Below are 25,876 nucleotides of genomic sequence, written 5' to 3' on the forward strand. Positions count from 1 at the left end.
TGTATGACTTAAAGGCACAATATGTAATATGTAACTTCACCACTTTATGAGGACGTGTTTTGTGGACATTTGACTTTTCTGCATTGCAAATAATTTACTTAGACGTAGTGGTGTAATCGAAAAACAACAGACCCAAAAAAGAATAGAAAAATTATTAAAAATTAGATAATTGACTCGTTCTGTAAAAAAAAAACAAACAGGTGTAGTAAATTGTCCTTAATTAAGAAAGAAGGAAAGCAAATGTTTCACACATTTTTATAAAAACATATTTCTTTCTGAATTGCTAAGTAAAATGGGGCCGTTCCAAACATTGTTTGAAGGAACAATGTAATTTGATTAAAAAGTTGATTAGAGAAGGAAAAACATAAAGAAGTGCAGCAAAAATATTCATTCACTGCTTCGTTCAGTGATTATCTCCTCACATTACATATTTGCACCAGTAGGTGGCGACAATAGAGCCTCTTTTACACTAATTTTAACATCAAGATTGAATTTTTGAAAGAAGTGAATACAGTTATTTTAAATTGTAATTACATTTCACAATATTACTAGTTTTGCTGTATTTTTGATCAAATAAAGGCATGGTGAGCAGAAGAGACATCTTTCAAAAACATTCATCTTAATTATTTCAAACTTTTGAGTGGTAGTGTACATGTTATTAGTGCGGCACTGAGTTGATTTGCTGAAAAACATGCTTGGTTCATCAACACTAATCATTTGAGTCTGATGGTGGAAAGTGCCTAATCTTTGCTAGGGGAAATTAAAACCTGACATTATGATTTTCATATGGTATAATTATATTTGTAAAATGTTATAATATTCAGAGTGATGTTGATGTTTTGTAAAAATGTTTCAACATAAGAGCCCGTACAGCCAGACGTCACCCATGAGATGCAGCGTTTGAGAAGGAAGGGCTTGACGTTAAAATCAGCACCTACAAAACATCATGCACTATATGAAGAAAAAACATAGTGTATTCAGCTCCAAAATGTGGAGAACGGGCTAATTTTGAGGAAGGGGTTACCTATGTAAATAAAAAAATTCACTTTGTCTATTAAATATGGCCAGGAATGTATTTTCCTGGGACCCACATCCACAGAATTTAAAGGTGGTTATAATCGCTATGTAGATCGTCCTTGACAGCGATTATGAAGAGTACAGGCTAACATCCGAGCAGTAGCGATGACCTCCTGTCCACTCAGGTCAAGCTGGAGCTATACAACACCAAAGCTGTCATGATTGTTAAAATGTAAAAGTAAATAATTGTAGTGTTTATTGCACTTATTGACTACTACATTGGTTCCTGTAGATGTTCTTGGGCTAGTATGAACTTTCAGTTGTAGAAATAAATATTCCAGTAAGAATAAAATTGAAAAGTACATGATTTTGGCGGTTAATAACAAATAATTATTCTTGATTTAAAATAAAGTCAGTTTCATTTAGCTGAGAGATTCTCTTTATTAACTGTCCTGAACATTTCCATTTTATGTTGTGAATAACTTCCCAATTCATCCATAGAAAAATGATCAGTATTTTAACAATGTCACACATGGTTACGCAGTGCTGATCTAGCCAGTTATATGGCTTCTTATTTAAAAGACAATCTAAAATATTCTGGGATTTTTTTATTTTCGTTAATAATTTTTTAATAGAATTGCCTGTTTTTGTATATTCCAAGATGTTAGTCAAAAGAATCTTTAGTTTTTCTCAATAGAGGCTCTGATTTATGGCATTCCCTCTTCAGCCGACAGATGCGTTCATTTTGTTTAAGACCTAAAAAACTTATTTCATTTATATCTTTGATTTTTTTGTATTCATTGTATTGTGTGTGTTTTGCTTCTTTATTTTTAATAATAAAAATTAAATAACATATCTATGTATTGACACTGTTATCGTATTTGAATTGAAATGTCATATCTTTAAATAAAAATTTGGTTACATCCCTTTGTAAGTCACTTTGGATAAGAGCGTCTGTATTTTTAGCTCGTAAATGTAGTTTTCAATACGATAGCTATATATTTTTATCTACGTTAATAATTTCAGACGAAGTATCGTGTGAACAGGACTTTTGTTTTGGTACGATTATGTGACGTCACAAGGCTGCGCCGCGCTCCTGCATCTATTGTGATTCTGCTGAAGAAAGGTTTGTCTTTTAAGCATTTTAAGTGTTTAAATCAATTCAAACTTGTTAAATCAATTTAATCGCTTTTAAAGGTCATGTAAAATAGATTAGTCGATCTTGAATATGTCATGTTAATGCTTTATCTAATATTAATGAGTGTTATTTTGTGCAGGTAAAGTAAATCCGTACACGAGTAACAGAAAAGGTGCGTCTCCCTGTAAATTTCGCTCCCTCTATCGTGAATCAGTTTATCATAAGCATGAATTCGGATACTGGCGAGTAGTGATGGAGAAACGGAGCTTTCCGAAACTCAACTGAATCAAATGATTCGTAAACTGATTCGAATCGCTCGAATCACGCTGACATCACGTGATCAAACAGTGCAACGAGAACAACACTAATGTGTGTAATCATGGGCGGCATTAGGGGGGGGAAGGGGGGTTGCAAGGGGGGGGGCTACAGCTCCATCGCTCCTCCTCGCGCAGAGTTGAGCGCGAGCTTTTCAAAGATAGCCTACGCCGAGTCCTTTGCCCGTGAGCGCGGAAAGACCGTGGTCACAAAAAACGCGGCCACTATTCAGAGAGTCAAAGCTAGTCCACCGTCTAGTAAACGTTTCTGAAAACACATGATAAACATCAGATACAGGAGACATGCAGTACTGAACATTGGACGGTCCATGAATGTGGATTTGGATAAAACAGTTAATCGCTTTGATGCCGTGCCCGAACGCCGTTTATCCCTTCACAGTGGCGTATATCGGACGGGGCACGCAGGGCTATTAAATTCTTCTTATTATTATTATGCTACTTTTATTATTCAGATAATATTGTAATTAATTTGCCCCACAATATCATAGCGCATCACCGCATAACCGATGCGCTGTGAGTGAGGATAAAAGATTAGTTGGATACTCCTCATTTAAAAAACAACTAGTTTATTTTCGTAAAATTTTAATTTTTTTTCCGCACTATGGACCACAAGAGAAATATTAAGAAAATAAATTAATAGTCTCTAAGAGGATATGCGCCGACAGATGCCAAAAGCTCAGTTTTTACCACAGTCTATGGTTTTTACTTTCAGTTTCTGTACCAGCCGCGGCTCTGTATGGGCAGGTGGGGCAGAGCCTTACCAAAATATTAATCCTAAAATATAGGCCTACCCCTATGTACACTGAATTAATAATACACTATAAATGTGTTCAGCATTCTGCAACAAATAATTTTCAGATTTTCTAGACTACTTTAAGTCGTAAAGTGAGCTGGATATATTAAATTGTAGCGCATGGATTCGACAGGCATGTATTCATAATACTAAGCGGGGAAGCCCCATCCCAGCTCTACAGCGCCACACAACTTTCCTATGTAAATCTGTGGTGAAAAATGGAATTGCAGCACCCTCTCATAGAGAGCCATAGTGGCAGATTTCTGGCTGCCCCGCTTATTTCCACGTTAAACACACCTCACGTACACCTCGCTCCAGACCAAGACGATATCAGTCCGCTTCAGATATGTGTCTGCATCAGGTCAGTAACTGTTTGGCATGTCTGTTCTTCCTATGTGGAGTAGCGTATAACATTAATGAGGGTATAAACCCTTTAATTTAAACGTGCTCATTTCTCGAATTCCTACATAACTATGCTAAAACAATATTCTAAAAACAAAAGCAATAAATACAATTCAAAGATTTTGTGTGTTGTGTGTACTAAAGTCTGTCAATCATCATTAGATCGCCACCCTCAGGCTGAATAACGCAAGGACATTCGAATTCTGCCAAAAGTGTGTCTGATGTGTTCAGCGATTAGAATATAAAGCTTGTAAAATGTTTATAATAAACTAGCGTTAACACCCAGAATCTGCCCTAGCCCTACATATATATTTATGGCAAGGAGCCGCTACTGTTCTCCAGTGAGACTTCATCCGCATAACTCTCACGCAAAGTTTGCTCATTGTTTGTGTGATATCAACTGGCTCGGCTTCATGGTTTAAAATCGTAATACTTATTATCAATATTGTGACGTGACATTTTTCTTTATCATCAGTTGCTCGCAAAATGATGAACTCTGATTCCAGATATCGTCCATTTCCCGTGATAATACAATAAAGTGAATTATTAAATAAATAAGTAAAAAATAAAAGAACAAGCAAACTTAAACTTGTTTGCTTAAAACTAATAATTTGCTGATGCAGGTACAAAAAGATGTTTACATGCAATAAAAAAAAAAAATCTTGCCCCCCCTAACTCGAGAGTCAAATGTCACCCATGTGTGTAATGATAACTTTTACAAACCAGTTGCTAATGATTTCCTGAAAGTGCAATCTGTTAAATATATAAATTAAATACTATCATAAATGTCTAAAAAAATGTCTGTATAGTTTGTTCTTTAATTAATTTGTTTTAGGTCATTTAAGGCAGGGGTTCTTAATTTTTGGGGGGGGCCAGGGACCCCTTCCAGTGGGTCTTTTTATTCAAATTGCATTTTGTAATTTCATAAAACCAACAGTAACAAGGCATAGTGTGTGTATCTCACAATAGATTTATTTATTTCTGCCTTTTTTTTATCAAATGAAATGCTGAAGTGTCCATGAATTGATTTTCAGCACTGTAGATGACGTTCATGTGTTCGTTTCCTCATATAAAGGCTCCCACATTTTTACTCAGGTAGGCCTATAAAGGAATGGAAGCCTGTGCCCGCCACTGAATAAAAAAAATAACAAAATAATAAAAGGTAATTGTGACTCTTTATCACGCAATTCTGACTTTTTCTCGGAATTGCGAGTTTACATCTTGCAATTACGACTTTTTTCCCCTCAGAATTGGGTGATATAAAACTTGCAATTATGACAGTTTTGTCTGAATTGCAAGAAAAAAAAATCTGAACTGTGAGACAAAAAGTCATAATGACCTTTTTTTGGCATGGCTACTAAACATCTTAATATTAATTAAAAAAATGGGTACAGTTGAAAAATACTGCACATACAAATTAAGTCAAACAAATTAAAATGAATATCATCAGTGTGGATTATGCCCTTTTATGAAATGTCGTATTATACCACTTTATAGAAATCTTGTTCTTCTCTCTCTTTTTTTTTAGCTTATTTGAAGGGGAGGGGATTCACTCTTCACTCTACACAGATTCACTCTTCTCTCTGGATCTGTCAAGTGACCATGACACTTTTTAATGCTTTAAATAGAAAGTAAAGGTATGTCATTTGTTACTTGAGTTATCGGTAATGCAATAATTTAACATGCCTTTTTTTCCATGCGTGTGAAGTATGGAGAGAAAGCGGGAAGAAATCATGTGGTTCTCCTTACTGCATATTTATTTTTTTCTGTTAATTTTTCTAATTTTAAGCAGGACAGAGTGTCCAAACACACAGAAAAACTCCTGGTGAAGCAAAGGAGATCCTTGTGACACACTATTATAAAGATGGAATTTATTAAAGAGGAGAATGAAGACATGAAAATTGAAGAAGTATTCAATTTGAAACAAGAAGAAACTGAGAAACAAACAAAGATGTCGTTTATTAAAGAGGAGATTGAAGACATGAAGATTGAAGAAACATTCAGTGTGGAACAAGAAGAAACTGAGGAAAAAACAGGTTGGTTGCATTCTCAAAATTTGATCCTTATTAAAATGCTCTACAGAAATTAATATTTTTGAAGAGTGTCATACGAGTTTCCTAAATCAAGTGGTTTTATTTGACATGGGTCACCTCATGTGGACAGACATGAGACAAATTGATTTCACATGTACCCTTAGTGAAACTTGGGTTGCAAGAAAAAAACCCTAAGGGTTTTCTTAAGGAACTTAAGGCTGTTATTAAGTTTTTCCCCTTAATTATCTAAGTGTTTCCTTAAGCGTTTCTACAAAGTCCTTAGCGACCATTTCACCTTAATAATTTTAAGGGACCAAAACAGCTAGCTTAAATCAACACTCAATTTTGACACTCAAAATACGATGTCTGATTTAGTGTTAATTGAAGAGGAGGAAATACCAAGGCGTGTTTTTAATGATCGCAATAATCCCTTGGAGACGATGAATGATATACAGTTATTGAGAGAATATCGGTTTGACCACCAATCAATCCTTCGTCTCACCACGACACTAGAACATGAAATTGAGCACCAAACCCGGCGGAGTTACGCAGTTCCAGCACTGCTTCAAGTTTTAATTGCCTTGCGTTTTTTTGCTTGCAGTACTTTTCAGTCTGTTATTGCCGACGTCTTTAAAGTGCACAAATCTACTGTCTGCAGAACTGTACATCGAGTGGCCTTAGCTCTGTGTCGCCAAATTGACAAATACGTAAAATTTCCATCCAACGACAAGGAGGACGCAATAGCGGAGCGTTTTTTTGCAGTCGCTGGATTCCCATGCATCTGCGGAGTAATAGATGGAGCACACGTGCGAATTCAAGCCCCTCACCAATATGAAGATCAATTTGTTAACTGCAAAAACTTCCATTCCCTAAATGTCCAGCTAATATGTGATCCAGACTGCAAAATAACAAATGTTATCGCCGAGTGGCCTGGGAGTACCCATGACGCACGCGTGTTATCAGAGAGTAACATTTATCGCAGTTTTGAGAATGGATCACACAGGGGCTTACTTTTAGGGGACAGTGGTTATCCATGTCGTTCATGGCAGATGACACCTTTCAGGAATCCAGCAGGAGATGCACAGGCAAAAATAATTTACTTCAGTTAAGTTGTTTATGGATAAATAAGCCTACAATTAGTAAAAGTAAAACTAAATCTTTTTCCTATTGCAGGAAAGATACAACACTGCTTTAACAAAAACTAGAGTAATCATTGAAAGAACGATTGGGCAGCTTAAAAGGAGATTTCACTGTCTTCACGGGGAGCTGCGTCTAGAACCAGCAAGAGCAGGAAAAGTCATCATTGCATGCGTCGTCCTCTTTAACATATCCAAAGACTTAGGTGTGCTCATGGATGACTACACTGAACCTGAAGGTGTAGTGCGGCCAAATCATAACGTGGAGGATGTGACAGAGGGACATGCTATCTGAGATGTGCTTGTGCAAAAAATGTTTTCCTAATGTGAGCTAGAATATGTTAAAGCAGAACTAAGTAACTTTTTTTACCTTCATAAATAGTTTTCTAAGTCCTTACGATGGTTAATTGACTTGTAGTGGTGTGTTTGAGGCGATCACTAACCCCCTCTGGCACGTCTACGCCAGAATACAGCACTTGCAACTTGAGCTGCACCGACCCGAAACAATCTCGTCCCATGTTCACGTTCACGCGAGAGTGACAAAATGCTTTACGGTAATTCAAAAACAGTGTATATATTATGTCTTTATAAGACAATTTCGAAAATTACCCACCTCCATCGAGTGTACTGTATTTGCAAATTACCCACCTCCTCTTTCTTGTACTGTATTTGCAAAACTACTGCGCTGGCGAGTGTTGTAGTCGTTGTAGTCCAGAGCTGCGCTTGGAGTATTTATGACAGTGTCATTCACTGAAGGAAACTGTAGGGGGAGCTTCGCGAATCTTGCTTAGTTCTGCTTTAAACTGTAGGCTATAGTAGTGTTTAGATACTCTATAAAGCAGTGCATTAATAATTAAAAATAAGTTAAATCAAAACTTTATTCTATATACTTTTCTTTATTCAAGGCTGTAATATATACATTTTTGATTATACATTGAAAAAAAAAAACAGCACATTTACAGTAAGGAAATGTCATTAGTTATGTATTGTTATAGGATAGTATTGTTATATAGTTATTAAATAATTTTATATTGCAAACCTTTTGAACAATAAACACCCTACCAACAGATCAACGTTTTTGTTACTCTTCCCCTACTGGTTGTAAAATTATTAATCCATCTTGAGCAAGTTTGTTCATTTTGTATTGCAGAACAATATTCTGCATATTCAAGTTTTCCTTCTCCATTTCTATTTTAGAAATCTCCAATTCTGCTTTCCTCTTCTGCAGCAAAATAACTTCTTGTTGAAGCTCAGCCAGCCCTGATGTAGCCTTGGTGGTTTCCAGTCCTTTCTCCTCAGACGAATGTCTGAAAACAAAACAAACCAGTTGCTACTACCACACACACACACACTCACACACATGCACGCACACGCAATATATATTTGCGTGCGTGCGTGTACATATGGCTACACATAATTGTACAACTGAATTATAATCTAATAGATATCACTACCTTGGGGCTGTATGGCTGGGAGTGGGGCTTGTCACTCGAACATCTTCCCAGTTTGGAGTAGGTAGGCTTTATTAGGGGTTTAAGCATGAAGTGCTGAAAACATATTGTAATTGTAAGGATTTTTATTATTAGCTATTATTCTCCCCAAAAACTGATCGTGCAGCCCGAACTGTAAGGCCTAGAGACTTGAAACTTTGTCACGCCAAAATGCAGTTTATACGTATAAGTAATTATCTGCATTACCTGCTTTACCTGCCTTCCGAACTGCTTTGAGGAATGCTTGGAATATTGATTAGAGTAGGAGAATCCTTCCCTAAAATATCTTGTACCAATTTCGCTGTGTCGGATAGGTCTTGTGGCGGTGGCCCTCCTCCTTTACATAACAAAACAATTGTAACTTTGTTCCAAACCAAGCGCGATACCTTTTTGATACAATTGATCAGGCACGAGCATGAACGTTACTCACCGGTCTTTCCAGATTCTTTTTGACGGTTTGCTATTTCTTTTCTTGAACTCACCACTATGTTTTCATACTTTTTCAGAACTTCTTCTATTGTTCACTTGACAGCAAGATTTCTTGAATTAAATTTTTCTGTTATCTCCTGCCCGGCTTTCGATTTGTGCGAATGATTGACTGATGGGTTATAGCGGCTTCGAAGAATGTTTTTTCTTTTTGTGAATTCTTCTAAAAGAATTGCCTTTTCGTCCTCTGTCCAGTTTGGTTTACGTTTTTTGATTTCTGTTATGTTTGTACTCTCCATAGCACAAATATATTCATACAAATGTGGTTTTAGTAAGGATTTGGCTTTGTGGTTCGTTATGTTCTGTTTACTGTTAGAGATAGTAACTATAGCAACCTCTGCGATCATTGCCGTATGTTGTCAGAAACTACCGTGAAACGCTTAGTGTAAACACTTAGGTAAGGGTGAAAGTTAAGAAGTTTGTTGCAACGCTCTTAGTTAATCCCTTACCTCAGGGATTTTTTCTCCCTCAGGGAAACCCTCACTTAAGGAGTTTCATGCAACCGGGCACAGGTGTTCGGTACTGTGATTCAAAAATGGGGATGAGCTTATTTTCAAGTCTAAGTCCTCCATTGACAGTCCATGCAACTGCCTCTTTGTCACTTCAAAAAGCTCATAAGAGATCATGAAACTAATCCATATGAATCAAGCGGTATAGTCCAAATTTTCTGAAGAGACTCAATCGACAACTTGATGGACAGAATTATTCACATTTAAAAATCATTCAGTAACATAAACAGAAGCTCAAATGTGCTGCGTAACACAAGAATGAACCTCATTGGTTCTTGTGAAGCTCAAACGTGCTGCGTAACACAAGAATGAACCTCATTGGTTCTTGCTGAAGCTCAAACGTGCTGCGTAACACAAGAATGAACCTCATTGGTTCTTGTGAAGCTCAAACGTGCTGCGTAACACAAGAATGAACCTCATTGGTTCTTGCTGAAGCTCAAACGTGCTGCGTAACACGAGAATGAACCTCATTGGTTCTTGTGGAAGCTCAAACGTGCTGCGTAACACGAGAATGAACCTCATTGGTTCTTGCTGAAACTTAAACGTGCTGCGTAACACCAGAATGAACCTCATTGGTTCTTGTGGAAGCTCAAACGTACTGCGTAACACAAGAATGAACCTCATTGGTTCTTGCAGAAGCTCAAACGTGCTGCGTAACACGAGAATGAACCTCACTGGTTCTTGCTGAAGCTCAAACGTGCTGCGTAACACGAGAATGAACCTCACTGGTTCTTGCTGAAGCTCAAACGTGCTGCGTAACACGAGAATGAACCTCATTGGTTCTTGTGGAAGCTCAAACGTGCTGCGTAACACGAGAATGAACCTCATTGGTTCTTGCAGAAGCTCAAACGTGCTGCGTAACACGAGAATGAACCTCACTGGTTCTTGCTGAAGCTCAAACGTGCTGCGTAACACGAGAATGAACCTCATTGGTTCTTGCTGAAACTTAAACGTGCTGCGTAACACCAGAATGAACCTCATTGGTTCTTGTGGAAGCTCAAACGTGCTGCGTAACATGAGAATGAACCACATTGGTTCTTGTTGAAGCTCTAACTTAATGCGTAACACGAGAATGAACATCATTCTTTCCTTCCTTCTTTCAAAACTTTACTTTCTCTATTGCCACAGCATCATATTTTGTTAGAGCCCACTGGAGCCTCATTCCCCTCTCTGCCCAATGCTTATTATTGGTTTACCATCATTTATCAAAACGGGATGAGCAGGTGAACTTGTGACACTGGAGTTAATTTGTATTTGTTTCTTTTCACCTTAGACCTGATGGCATGGAAGGAGGAGAGTCAAGAACTGAATGAAGTGGAAGAGAAAAATCAGTGTGAGATAAATCACGATTTCATAACTGGAGAAAAATCCACACAGACTGAAAAGATTTCCTCACGAAAAAGAGTCCAGAAGACCAAATCTGACAGTTCTAATCTTGCACAAAAACAAAACCTTGAAATCCACACTGGTGAGAAGCCTTACACCTGCAAACTGTGTATGAAGAGCTTCTCACAAACAGAAAGTCTTGAGACTCACATGATAATTTGCACAGAAGAGAAGTTGTTTGAATGTGGTCAGTGTGGAAAGAGTTTCAAATGTAAGGAAAAGCTTAATTACCACATGAGGATTCACTCAAGAGAGACCTGTTTTAGATGTCGTCAATGTGGAAAGAGTTTCCAATCAAATAAAAAACTTACGTCTCACATGAAAATTCACACAGGAGAGAGGCCTTTCACCTGCAATCTGTGTCAGAAGAGCTTCTCACAAAAAGGAAATATGAATACTCACATGAAGAGTCACACTAGAGAGAAGCCGTTCACATGTGTTCAGTGTGGAAAGAGTTTCACACGTAAAGGAGCCCTCAATTCCCACATGAGTCTTCATACTGGAGAGAGCCCTTACAACTGCAAACTGTGTGGGAAGAGTTTCACATTAAAGGGAAATCTTAACACTCACATGAGAATTCACACCGGAGAGAGGCCGTTCATATGTGTTCAATGTGGAAAGGGTTTCAAATGTAAAGAAACACTAAAGTACCACATGAATATTCACTCAAGGGAGAACTGCTTTATATGTCAGCAGTGTGGTAGCAGTTTCACAGACAAGAATCACCTTAAGAAGCATGTAACAACTCACACTGGAGAGAAGCCTAACATGTGCCATCACTGTGGAAAGAGTTTCACAATCAAAGCATTGCTTAGGAAACACATAAGAGTTCACACCGGAGAGAAGCCTTTCACCTGCCCTCAGTGTGGAAAGAGTTTCAGATTTAAAGTAAACCTTCAAACTCACATGAGAGTTCACTCTGGAGAGAAGCCTTTCACCTGCCATCAGTGTGGAAAGAGTTTTAGATTTAAAGGAAACTTTAACAGTCACATGAGGCGTCACATGTCTTCAGTGTGAGAAGAGTTCCAGATATCACCAGGGAAAGAAATTGCAGTTTGAGTGTGGCAAGAGGTTAATGAAATAAAGCCATTTCAAAAATCACCTGCATATTCTCTCAGGAAATAGTTGTTCAAAGGGTTCAACCAAAAATGAAATTACTGGTTATTACTGGTTAGTCATTAATTACTCACCCTCATGTTATTCCACACTGGTAAGACCTTCATTCATCTTCAGAACAACAATTAAGACATTTTTGATGAAATCTGAGAGATGTCTGTCCGTCCATCTATAGGCAGGTATTTATCCACCACTTTCAAGGTCCAGAACAGTGCATTATTGGTATTCTCTAGCTGTTGAGTGTACATCAGTTTTTACAAAGTTTTTACATGTTATTGCGGTGCATTACGGGATTAAATGAGTGTACTCGATAATGTCCACTATGGTTTCGAACACCACTACACATGGCTTTCCCCTCAAATAGTGTCCTATCTAAGGGTTTGGGGGTGATTTGGATACCCTGCATTAGATGTGTCAGATAAGGGAGACATACAAAATGTGCCATGCTGGGACCCTCCAGGACAGGTTTGACAACACCTGGGAGTTAAAAGTGACTATGATGTTATGTTTTTTTTTAATGACAATTAGCTCTCATGGGATTTAATTGAATATGCCCACTCTGCTCCAGTCACTCTGTGCAGGCAGATATGCAGCATAAGACAAAGTTCTTCAACCCTGTTCCAACACACCTGCCTACAGTTTTTGAGTCACTCTGAAGACCTCGATGAGCTGGTTCATGAGCGTTTGATTAGGGTTTATGTTTGTTTTTGAGTGTGGATTGAACTTTTTTTTTTTTTAAAACATTTTAACATGAAAAAGCATTTTAACATAAGCCCTCAACAACAACAACAAAAAATAAATAAAAAGGGAAAAAGCACTAAAATCCACAGAGTTGGGAGGGGTAGAAAATGTTGGCAGTCAGAAACCCACAGAAAAATAGGTCTAAAAGTCAAGTTCCAGGATCTGCACAGACATAATAGCCAATTGACTAGCAAATAGTGCAGTGCACTGACAAAAACTAGACCAAACTCTGGGAAGAGCAGAGATAAATGATACAGACACTAGACTAAGTGAAACAGAAGATACATACTCCTCTATTGTACCCAGCAGCTGAGAAGAGACCTAGAGGGGACTTGCCAATGGCCGGGAACCAAGGCATGGACATAAGCAGGTAACAAAGTGTGGTAGATTCTAGACTTAATAAGAACAATCCAGTTCATAGCAAATTAAGGCCCACATTTTCTCTTACTGTTTCTCAGCTTTCCCCTTCTGAAGCGAGAGTGTGTGAAATGGTCATGGAGTAACATGCTAGGGTCAGACGTTTGGGTCAGCTCTGCTTGTATCTATCTTTTGTTTGTTTTGTATTGTCTCTTGCAGTAAATTTCATCCTTATTTATTATGCTTATTGATTTTTATATTCGTATTTGATTGACCTTTCGCAAAGACCCACCTCCTTTAGTTACTGCTTCTATGTCTGACAAGCCATGCCGCTCTCGCGCCACACATCATGTTCTCACACAGTGAAAAATACATCACAGAGCAAAGAGGACACTGACAACGTATCGACAGACAAGACAGTAGTTGGTTATGTTTGATATGAAACAAAGTCTCAAATTAATAATTTTTAAAGAAATTTAAACAATAAATACCATTTTGTGGCTCTTTAATGTGCCGTGACATTGCTGTAGCGCCTAAGATCAAGCAGCTCATGAACCGATCATCTCTTCTTAATAGTTAATTTCTATCATCAAATAAACATGAATGAACCACATTTCAACCACAGAAAGACATCAGTGCACATCATTTTTTAAGTACAAGTTCACCAATGTTAATTTACTAATTCCCCTGACTGCTTTGTTGGACAAAATGGCGTATTTGGCGTTATGATTGGTTAGATCGCCTGTCAATCAAACTCCCGGCGAAGGGTCAATTAGGCAAGTTCCCTTTCCTATTGCAGAGCTATGAAATGACATTGTTCTGTGTTCACATGTCCACATTTTGAGTGACCAGAAGGCAAACAGTCTTTGACCCATACAATGTATTGTTAGCTATGGCTACAAATATACCCATGCGACTTATGACTGGTTTTGTGGTCCAGGGTCACATATGACATGTGAAAATGATAATAACACATTAAAGCAATGTAAAGACAGACTAATAGATTAATAGAAAAATATTCATAGCAAAATATTTATGAAATTCTGTTCCAATTATTGGTAAAAGTGAAAACTTGTAAATAATCTTAAATTTCTCATTGCTATGGTGGAGCCGTTGCTTAGCCTACATCTGCACTTTACTACTAAAACATCCTCGGTGATTTGATTCTGGAACCGGGCCTGTTTCTGTACCGGATGGCAACTGAATAAAAACACAACATTTAAATGAATTCCCAATTTTCATTTGTTTACACTCTGTGAGCTGTTTGATCCACACCGCTAGGTTAGCTTGTGATGACAATTAGCTATGAAACGACAATAATCGATAAGTGAATTATTAGATTCAAATAAATCAGTTAAATGAGCCGAGACAACTGAAAGTAAGCATTCACATAGTCCTTCGTATGAAGATGAGCAGAACTGATGTTACTAATACATTTTAACATGTTAAAGTCTTCTCTTAGATTAGTTAATACACTATGGATTAACATGAATGATCAAGGTATAATTAGTATTTTTTATATTTAAAACTTACAATAAACATTTTGCCATTTTTTTTAATTCAAAGAAAACAAAACATGAAACAGTTAAAACTCAACACAATCTTGCTGCTCAAACTGTGTACAGAACAAAATTTTTAACAATATTTTTGCTCCTTTTGTATTTTGCATTTACTTGTACGTATACGTTCAATACTTAAGTATGTTTAATATCAAAAAATATTTTTTAAACTTAAATACAATAAATATCACATACTTTAAAACTTTTACTCAAGTAATATTCTAAACAGAGACTGTAACTTCTACCAAAGTCATTTTCTGGTAAGATATCTATACTCAAGTGTGGCTTTCAGGTACTTTACCACGTCACTCAAACACAGAACCAGGAAACACTTTCACTTCACAGAAAGAGAAACTGAAGTGTAGTTGAGCTTTTGCATGTTTGTTTCTCTGTATTCTTGCTGTAAAATAGCAGAAGGCAGAATTTCAGTGGATCAGGAGATGATCTGCCAGAAACACAACAAGCTCCTTGAGGTTTTCTGCCGCACTGATCAGAAGTGTATATGTCTGCTGTGTACGATGGATGAACATAAAAACCACAACACTGTATCAGCTGCAGCACAGAGGAAAGAGAAACAGGTATGAACTTCCAACACACTGTATTTATCAGTGTGTGATTATGCTTTTTGTCCCTGTTTACACTCTTATTTGTGTTTATAATCAATAAAAAACCTGGAAGGAAAAAAAAAGAGAAGAATTGTCATTGGAACAGCACAATGACTGTTGCTTATATACATTCATAATGATGATTGACATAACTGAATGATTATACTCAAAAATGTACATTCATTATTTACTCATGTTATTCCAAACTGGTATGACATTTTATTTTTTTCTGAGGAACACAAATGAAAGTACATTAAGGTAGCATGAACAAAATTTCCAAGGGGGATAACCTAAGTCTTCTGAAGCGATACGAAAAATCAAATTTGGTGGCATTTTTAGTCATGTGACATGCTTAAGCCAGGGAGGTTTGATGTTATTGACGTGTCCCAATATTTGATTTAGGCTCTAGAAATTCAGTTCAATTCACATTTGAAGAGATTCTGTGAACAGGTTATTGTTCCAAGAAGTAATACCTCAGTCTTATCTAAATTTAACAGAAGAAAATTACTGGTCATCCACTGTTTTATATCTTTAACACATTCTGTGAAATTGGATAATTTAGAGATTTCATCTGGTTGGGATAAAATACACTATATTGCCAAAAGTATTGGGACAAATCATTGAATTCAGGTGTTCCAATCACTTCCATGTCCACAGGTGTATAAAAGCAACTAGGCATTCAGACTGCTTCTACAAACATTTGTGAAAGAATGGGTCGCTCTCAGGAGCTCAGTGAATTCAAGTGTGGTACCGTAATAGGTTGCCACCTGTGGAATAAGTCCCTTCGTGAAATTTCCTCACTACTAAATATTCCAAGGTCAACTGTTAGTGGTATCATAGTGAAAGCAATTTGGAACAACAGCAATTCAGCCACAAAGTGGTAAGCCACGTAAAATCACAGAGCGGGGTCAGCACACGTTGAGGCGCACAGTACGCAGAAATCGCCAACTTTCTGCAGAGTCAATAAGCTACAGACTTCACACAGCTGCAGTCCTCACTGGACTTTAGAGCAGTGGAGACGTGTTCTCTGGAGTGACCAATCACGCTTCTCTGTCTGGCAATCCAATGGACGAGTCTGGGTTTGGTGGTTGCCAGGAGAATGGTACTTGCCTGACTGCATTGTGCCAAATGTAAAGTTTGGTGGAGGGGGATTATGGTGTGGGTTTTTTTTTTCAGGGGTTAGTTCCAGTGAAAGGAACCCTTAATGCTTCAGCATACCAAGACATTTTGGACAATTTCATGCTCCCAACTTTGTGGGAAGAGTTTGGGGATGTTCCTGTTCCAACATGACTGCGCATCAGTGCACAAAGCAAGGTCCATAAAGACATGGATGAGTAAGTTTGGTGTGGAGGAACTTGACTGGCCTGCACAGAGTCCTGACCTCAACCCGACAGAACACCTTTGGAATGAATAAGAGCGGAGACTATGAGCCAGACCTTCTTGTCCAACATCAGTGCCTGACCTCACAAATGCACTTCTAGAAGAATGGTCAAAAATTCCCATAAACACACTCCTAAACCTTGTGGAAAGCTAAAAATTTAGCTTGTGGAAAGCTAAAAATTGTGCTCAGTTGAATGTAGTAGTTTACTATTAACTAATAAGTGTGTAGTTATTCATTTATAAAGGATCAGTATTCTAAAGTGTTACTGAGATTTTTACTGACCACAGAGAGTCAGGACCTTGGTTTAACATCTCACCCAAAGGACGGTGTTTGTTATATTATAGTGTCCCCATCACTATACTGGAGTGTTAGGACCCACACAGAGCACAGGGTGAGCACCCCCTGCTGGCCCCACTAACACCTCTTCCAGCAGCAACCTAGTGTTCCCAGGAGGTCTCCCATCCAGATACTAACCAGGCTCAACCCTGCTTAGCTTCAGTGGGCAACCAGTCTTGGACTACAGGGTGATATGGCTGCTATATAGAGAAACAGACATTCTTCAGAATATCTTCTTTTGTGTTATGCAAGAAAAAAAATAATACAAGTTTCACGAGTTTGTGTGCCCACATAATAGAGGGGCTCAGAGAGGATATTCTACTCGAGCTCCGATTACCCCCCTATTACATAGGCAAAAAAATATACAAAAAAGGAGAAGGGGAGCAAGAGGGATGCCAAAAACAAAACAAAAAAAACACTAACAATGGGAAGTGGTAAGTTTTTATGTTTTAATACTTTGGTATTAATTTTTGAACAATTTGAACATTAGATGAGCATACTCCTCCCAAAAATACATTAATAACTTCACTTGGGAAGATATGAGGATGAGTAAGCAATGAAAGATTTTACATTTTGGGTGAACTATCCTTATAAAACTAGGCATTGATGAAATAATGCTGGCACTTGTGATTAAAACTATAACCTTATCATACAAGATCTTTAACCCCTCAGTCTCACCACTTCACTGATACTGGATTCATATCTGTTTACTTGATGATTTATGTGATGTTTCTCCTGTCATTGGTTTGTCCTTTAGCACCAGCTGAATGAGACACAGTGGTGGTTCCAGCAGAGGATCCAGCAGAGGGAGAAAGATCTCCAGCAGCTGAGAGAGACTGTGGAGTCTCATAAGGTGAGTCTGGAGAAGAAGAGAAGTTTGAGAAGTCTCAGTCAGGACTCACTGAAGCCACTGTGTGATTGTAATGTGTGTCATAACAGCGCTCTGCACAGACTGCAGTGGAGGATAATGAGAGGATCTTCACTGAGCTCATCCACTCCATTGAGAGAAGCTGCTCTGAGGTCACACAGCGGATCAGAGATCAGGAAAAGACTGCAGTGAGTCGAGCTGAAGAACGACTGGAGCGACTGGAGCAGGAGATCAATGATCTGAGGAGGAGAGACGCTGAGCTGGAGCAGCTTTCACACAAACAGAATCACATCCATTTCCTGCAGGTAACAGAGATTTAGAAGAACATGATCATCGTGGACTTGAGCAAGAGACTCACAGAGAAACATTTCATGAGAGCAGAATGAGCCGTTGACTGAAGTGTTAATCTGTGTGTTCGGTTATTATATAATCATCAGTCAGACTCTCATCTGATTTTCTTCTTTTGAGAGAGACACACTAACAAATGCAGTTCAGCTCTGGAAATCTCTTAGGAAACATTTTTTTTCTGAACGATATATTGAGCTTCCAGAGAGAAACAGTTCAAAACTTCAGTATTATAACTTTTTTTACAACAGTGTGAAATCCATGAACTTGATAGTATCAGTTTTACCTAGATTTCACAACATCTCTTATTATTTTACAATCTTTGACTTGTAATACAAACCAAAATCAGATAATCTTCAAACCTACTGAAACCTTTTATAATAATTTTCATGAACACATTAATTAATTTGACAGTGAAGTTCTCAAACAAGTAGTGAGGCTGCATATTAGCAATGCTTTAGTGAATTTAAACCACTTGGGATTGTGTCCTAAGAGTCCTTGTGAATTTCAGAGCCACTAACTGCTCAAACATTCTAAATAATGCTCAGTCTACTCATTGCCTTTGAACTGCTTTTTCTAATGGAATCAACTCAAACCTTCCATGTGATGCCATTGATGATCTTGATCTCTGGTTATTGGCAGAAGTGTGGAGCTAATGAGCTTCGATTTCTGTTTTCTGTAGAGTTTCCAGTCTCTCTCAGCTCCTCCTGAATCTACAGATGTAAATGACGATCCCTTCAGTTCTCTCTCCTCTTTTGATGATGTGAGAGAATTTGTCCATCAGCTGAGAGACAAACTGGAGGATTTCTGCAAAGAGGTGCTCAAGCAGATCTCTGACAGAGGTAAAGTCCTGGGGCTTGATGTATAAACATTGTGTACACACAAAAAAGGCATTGAAATTTGTATCAGGATTTGAACACTTTTCCTGTGGCATGCTGGGAAGTTTTAAAATTTTTATTGCATGGTAATTTCTCTATAACCCCATGGAGCCAGCCCGTTGCGTGCAATACCACCTATGTTTTTTTCTTACCAGTGCGAAAGACACACAAACTACTCTGGCAATTCCTGAGTGAATGGCTCATTTTGCGACTCATTAGGGACGGGGTCTTAATCTCTTAATCAGGTGTTAATCACAGCATTATTCATGAAGATTCACATCTTTTCGCATATGGCCTTTCTAAACAAAAAGTGTCTTAGAAATTTAAAATCAATTCATTGTTTTATACGACTGCGTGCCCCCTACGTGCCGCACTTTCGTACTTCTACCTTAACTGCCCTCACCACAATTGATGGAGCTGAGAAAAAAGGCTACGAGAAGTTAGATGCTTTCCAAACTAAGTAGTATGGCTGTTAACCCATATAGTATTAAATGGTTTTATGCATTTCTTACTGATAGGACTCAGCAAGTTAAAATCAAGAAGACTCTTTCTGAGTGTAGGTCCATCAGTATTGGTGTACCCCAGGGATGTGTATGTTCACCACTTTTATTTACACTGTATGCTAATGAATACAGGAGTCACCATCCTAGGAATATTGTTGTAAAATTCTCAGATGATACTGCCATTCTTGGTCTTCTGTATGAGGATGAGGCCATTCAACATTATACTACTGAGATTAATAAGTTTGTTACATGGAGTAAAGAACACAGTCTTGTAATTAATGTTAGAAAACAGAGGAAATGATTTTTGATTTTAGATCAGTGGGAGACCATTCACCTATTGTGATTAACAATGAGTCCATTAGACAGGTTGCTTCATACAAATATTTAGGTTTGCTTATTGATGATAAACTCTCATGGGAAGTACATGTGGATAATCTGTGTCGAAAGGTGCAACAAAAAATGTACTTTTTACGTAGGCTTAGACTTTTTGGTGTCACTCGGAGTGTAATGTTGTTGTTTTATCATTCCTGTATCGAATCCATCTTATTGTATGGCATAGCCACCTGGTTTGGTAATTTGACAGTTACCTTTAGATCACAATTGAATCAGCTGGTGCATATAGCAATGAAGGTGGTTGGTTTGGGGGTTTACCCCAATCTTCAATCCATATTTAACAAAATTGCTTTAAAACAGGCTAGGAAAATGACTCTGGACCCATCTCATGTACTTTATCCTGAATTTGAATTACTTCCATCTGGTCGACGGTTCCGCACTGCAAGGTTTAGAAATTCTACAGAAATTCTTTCATTCCTCTCGCTACAAGGCTGTTGAATTCAAATCAAAGGACATGATTGTGTGATTGTTATTTATGTGAGTGTTATGTTGTGCAGCTTTAACCTGTATTGCCCAAGACAATTTTCCCTTTATAGGGACAAATAAAGTATAAAGTAAAGATAAAGCCATAGCCACGTACCTCTGCCTGCCCACAGCGATTGGATGGAAAGCGAAGGTCGCCCATCCGTCCAAGCCCTGTAGGACCACTTCAGTTCTCACTGGTCATGTCTATACCTCAGCTGGATAAGCAGGCTCCGCCCTTCACACAATGACAATCTTACAAGATCCTGTACTCAGATGGCATCCTGATCCTTCAGGAAGGAAGAACAGGGGGCTAAGTCTCGCTGCGGCCGAACCAACCCCAAACAGCCTCGAGTTTGCCTCCCAACTCTCCGTTCAGTTCCGGGTGTTGAAAGCAATGTTTGTTGCAAGCATTGGGCCCATTCATGTTCGCTCTCCCATGCAACAGACCACTGTTATAGGGAACAAAATAAAAAACAAACATTTTTAACCACTGTTTAACCACTGTTATAGGGAACAAAATAAAAAACAAACATTTTTAAGACTTTAATCACCAGGCCACCGGGGCTGAGGCTTAGGAAGAGGCTTACTTGCTGCACTTCACACACACAGTTTTCCCCACTTCAGGATTGTGGTCACCACCTCCGTAGGGAGCAATGTGGCTCATATCCTCCACACCAAAGTGATGAATTTGCTAGTAAAAACAAGCAGTTCCTCCAACCCACAGCAAGTCAGGCATTTACAGTTGCTACTTCCTTGTTCCAAAGGATGGTGGCCTCAGGCCTATCCTCGACCTCAGTCATCTGAACTGTGCCCTTATGAAATGGCCATTCAAGATGTTACCATTGAAACAAATCCTTTTGCAAGTGTGCCCAGGGGATGTTTTTTTTATCAGTGGATCTGAAAGACACATACTTTAATATCCAGATAGCACCCTATCACAGACCATTCTTGAGATTTGCGTTCAAAGGGGGGCTTATCAGCTTATGGTCCTTCCATTCTCTAGCTCCGCAGACTTTCATGAAGTGCATGGATGCGGCCCTTTCCCCTCTGAGACTGAAGGGACAAGTAGTCCTGAATCACCTCGACTTACCTCGGTGGCCAAGCTAGACGTTCACAGATCCGTGCTCCTCAGACATTTGGAAAGCCTGGGACTCAGGACTAATATAGCCACTGTCTTCCAACCAACAATTCTTGTTCTGAGGAGCAGATCTTGATTCAGCACAAATGCTGGCCATGCTCATGCTAGAACAAGCCTTGACAATTAAATGTCATGTGGCGTCTTTCAAGGTTGGGTTATCAGCCTCTTTTAGGAAGTTTTAGAGGATGCTGGGCCTCATGGCCTCCACGTCACCAGTACTTCAGCTGGGCCTGCTTCACATGCAGCCCCTACAGTACTGGCTGAAACCCAGAGTTCCAACACAAACTTGGTGTCTCGTACACCACTGCATCATGGCCCTGACCCCTTTGGGAGGACACTCATTGATTCCAATTGGGCGTGCATCTGTGAATGGTCTCCAGACAGAAGGTGGTCTCGACAGATGCTTCCAAGACAGGTTGGGGAGCGACTTCCGGCTCCTGGTCGAGTGCAGAAAAAGCCTTTTTTATCAACTGCCTTAAAATGCTGGCAGTCATTCTGGCCTTCAGAACCTTCCTGCCAGATCTGAAAGGGCACCATGTCTTAGTCCAGTCGGACAACATGGCAGTGATATCCTACATAAACCACCAAGGTGGACTCAGATCGACGCCTCCTCTTATGGGCACAACCCAACCTGCACTTACTGAGAGTGGTGCGTGTGGCGGTCAGATTGAACCAAGGGGCAGACATACTGTCCAGGGGCAATGTGTCCTTGGATTAGTGGAAACTTCACCCCCAGATTATTTGCATGATCTGGAGTATCTTTGTGAAGGCAGAGGTCGACCTTGTTGCCTCAGAGGACAACTCTCACTGCCCAATATGTTTCTTGAGGGACAGGGATACACTGGCCCACGAATGGCCCAGACTTCCCCTATATCACTTCCCTCCAGTCGCACTCAGGGGGTACAGACGCTCAGTTTTTCTGGTGGCCCCCCCTCTGGCAGAACCAACCATGGTTCCCAGAGTTGACACAGTTGCTCTCTGCAGCCCCGCTGCCAATTCCCTTGAGGATGGAAGAATCTGGCACCCTCAACCAGAGTTCTGAGCCCTTCACCTCTGGCCCCTCTACGGAAGCCGATAGACCTCTCTGCGAGGGTCTTGAACACTATTTCTGAAGTTAGAGCGTCATTCACAAGATGCCTCTAAGCCCATAAATGGTCTGTCTTCTCCAATTGGTGTACAGTTAGGAGTGAAGTTTCACTGGTACTGTCTTTTCTTCAGGAGCTGCTGGATAAGGGTCACACCCCTTCCATGCTCAAAGTATATGTGGCGGCCATAGCAGCATTCCACACTCCTATGGACGGCCAGTCCGTATGCAAGATCAATCTGTTTGTTTGGTTTCTGAAGTGGTCTAGGAGGCTAAACTCAGGTCCTCAGTATGGTCAGAGTACATTTACATGTTACAATAACGTGGCAGTCTACTGTTTTTATTAGTGCTTGACTCAAATTGAATGATTTCAATTCATTAGCTTGTGATTTGATTCAATATCAGTTAATTTGGATAAATATCAGGTACAGTAGCTATATGTTAATTTTACACCAAGAAAATATCTCTCAATAATGCTGTAAACATACAGGGAGCCTGACGTTGTTTTCAAGCTGTATTATTGATGTATTTCCGTGATTGAAATACCGATTAATCGATTACATGAGACATGATACATTTCAATAAGTTATACTGTATCTTCCAACATATCTTCTGATGTTCATTCGTGTTTATTTACTAATAACTAGTAGTAAAAAGTAAGATGATCTGTTCATGTGTCACATGAACTGAGGCACTACAGTGCCAAAACTGTAATTATTGTTGGAATTTTGTAAAAAAAAATTGACAATTTAAAAGCTAAAACTTAGTTTCATATCAAAAGTAACCTGCTGTCGGTGTCAGTATCCTCTTTGCTTTGTGATTTTTGAAAATATGGTTGTGTCGTGAGAACATGAGAACAGTGTGTCAACTGCATAAGTCTCACACTGAATGCCTGAGAGTTGATAGCCCTGTATATGCTTGTACATGTGTGTAGTTCCAAATTAAAACAATTAACAAATATGAATAACAGCATTATGAAATAAATATCCATATATATTCATTACAATAATCACACTCTTGATGTCTGTTGATTTCCACAGTCACTTTCACCAACTTTGTTCCCAGGACCAGGAACGACTTCCTACTATGTAAGTCACTGAGAAAACAAGCAGAAAAACTCACTGAGTGTGTTCATGTTCTTCCCGTAGAAGTAGGAAGAAAAAATGAAGAGAAGAGTTTTATAGTTGATCATGTAAATGATGGTTTGTACAGGATATCTGGTAAACTGTTCAGAGACAATGATGATATATTGAACATGAAGAGTTCAGATACATTAAAAGATCAGGGGCCGTATTCACAAAACATTTTACCATACATTTTATCTTCTCCTAAATAGCATTAAAGTTTTCTCTTAAAACCTATTCATAAAGCTGCTGAGACAAACATTTACTAAGGAATAGATTGAAGTTTTAAGCTAAGAGTAAGGGCGGGGTTGACTTTGTTGCTATGGAGTATACACACAGTGATTGGCTGATGGGGGAGGAGTCAGCGATTTAATCATAGAAATATAAAGATCGCTAAGACATGTGACCAACTGGGCGGCAACGTCATCAGAATGCAAAGAATTATTGATATGTTTGGCCGAAAGTGTTCTAGTGTTCTGGCATGAAAATAATGAAAAAATTAGTGTGAAAAACAGAATATTATCCAACAAAATGCAGCAGGCTGAAGAAAACATTGTCGGACCATACCGCCTAAAACTAAATCCTAATTCAAAGACGAGATATGACGAGAAAATAAAGGGAATCAAAGGACTGGATCCTTAAGAGCAGAGCGACGTCAAACTGTTGTCCAAATTCCAGCACCCATATATATATATATATATATATATATATATATATATATATATATATATATATATGTATATATATATATATATATATATATATATATATAGCCTTTTTTTTTTTTTTACACACACAACTACATGATATTAAGTGTTCGTGCATACACACATGAAGTTTTTAGGAACTTCAAGTCGCTGCAGCAGGCCCAGGTCTTTTTTACAGATGGATGGGTCCAGGACCTGGAGATTGTAAAAGTGGGGCAGAAAACAGTCGTCCGTTCAAAGGTATGCTAATGTTTTAAGCCACAGTCCTCGCTCTCTCTTATCTATCTGCGTGCAGTCAGAATTCAACGAACCAGAGTGTGTGAGTGATTTCTCCTAAATCGGCAAGTTAGGAGCTACTTTTAGCCTTAAGATGTTTTGTGAATACGGCCCCATATTCATAATTCCTGATTCTGATCTGTTTTTATCTCCATCAGATTCCCATCAGTTCACTCTGGATCTGAACACAGTGAATAAACGCCTCCATATGTCTGAGAGGAACAGAGTGATTACTAACATTCTCAGAGAGCAGCCATATCCTGATCATCCAAACAGATTTGATCATTGGCAGATGTTGTGTAGAGAGAGTGTGTGTGGACGCTGTTACTGGGAGATTGAGTGGAGTGGGTTGTTTGGTGTGTCTATATCAGTGTCATATGAGAGCATCAGAAGGAAGGGAGAGGATAGTGAATGTGTGTTTGGATATAATGATCAGTCCTGGAGTTTGAGGTGCTCTTCCTCTAGTTACTCATTCATACACAATAACATAGAGACTAAACTCCCAGTAAAGTCCATCAGCAGTAGAATAGGAGTGTATGTGGATCACAGTGCAGGAACTCTGTCCTTCTACAGCGTCTCTGGAGACACAATGAGCCTCATCCACACTGTCCAGACCACATTCACTCAACCGCTCTATCCTGGGTTTAGGCTTTATGTTGCATCAACAGTGAAACTGTGTTGATGAATCAGAACAGACTTTTGAGCAGTTCTACTCATAATACTTTAAGCTCATGATAAACCAGTATCGGTGAGATGTTAGATGTTAGAATAAATGTGTGTAATGAATCCTCATATACACCGCGTTCCAAATTATTATGCAATTGACATATCAGTAAGATTTCAGTAGAATAAACATTTAGATTTTAGTTTTTCTAAGAAAATGTACGTTTGTTTATTTATCCATGTCTTTTTAGATAACTGGTATCAATCTCAGACAAAATAATTTGCCAGATCTATGGAAACTCTAGATGTTGTTCCACATTATTAAGCAAGTCACAGTTCTCATGCAATATGAGGAGGAAGAAAGATCTTTCTGAAGATGAAAAGCATGAAATGGTGCGATGTTGTGCAAAAGGCATGAAAACAACTAATATTGTGTGAAACTGAATGGAGATTATCGAATTATCATAAGATTTGTGAGTGATTTAGAGCACAGCAGAACTCGGTCAGATAAAGGCTTATTAAGGAAAGTTCCTGTCAAAAAATTGTATTGTATTAAAAGGGTAGCTATAAAAAAACCAGTGTTGAGCAGCAAACAGGTATTTGAAGCTGCCG

At 38.7% G+C, this 25,876-nt stretch overlaps 2 protein-coding genes across 2 annotated transcripts; both read left to right on the forward strand.

Moving 5' to 3' along the window:
* The first annotated feature begins 5,549 nt into the window (after positions 1-5,549).
* LOC137025163 (gastrula zinc finger protein XlCGF57.1-like) lies at positions 5,550-11,742 on the forward strand. Its single transcript, XM_067393196.1, has 3 exons — positions 5,550-5,721; positions 10,613-11,495; positions 11,553-11,742. The coding sequence occupies exons 1-3, from the start codon at positions 5,550-5,552 to the stop codon at positions 11,740-11,742; spliced, it is 1,245 nt and encodes a 414-aa protein (XP_067249297.1).
* A 3,133-nt stretch (positions 11,743-14,875) lies between these two features.
* Positions 14,876-25,283, forward strand: LOC137025164 (tripartite motif-containing protein 16-like). The gene is made up of 6 exons (XM_067393197.1): positions 14,876-15,076; positions 17,578-17,673; positions 17,760-17,993; positions 18,716-18,875; positions 23,535-23,582; positions 24,760-25,283. The coding sequence occupies exons 1-6, from the start codon at positions 14,876-14,878 to the stop codon at positions 25,281-25,283; spliced, it is 1,263 nt and encodes a 420-aa protein (XP_067249298.1).
* The last annotated feature ends 593 nt before the right edge of the window (positions 25,284-25,876 follow it).

Source organism: Chanodichthys erythropterus, chromosome 8 (genome assembly GCF_024489055.1).
Source record: "Chanodichthys erythropterus isolate Z2021 chromosome 8, ASM2448905v1, whole genome shotgun sequence".
In the NCBI taxonomy this organism is placed as follows: domain Eukaryota; kingdom Metazoa; phylum Chordata; class Actinopteri; order Cypriniformes; family Xenocyprididae; genus Chanodichthys; species Chanodichthys erythropterus.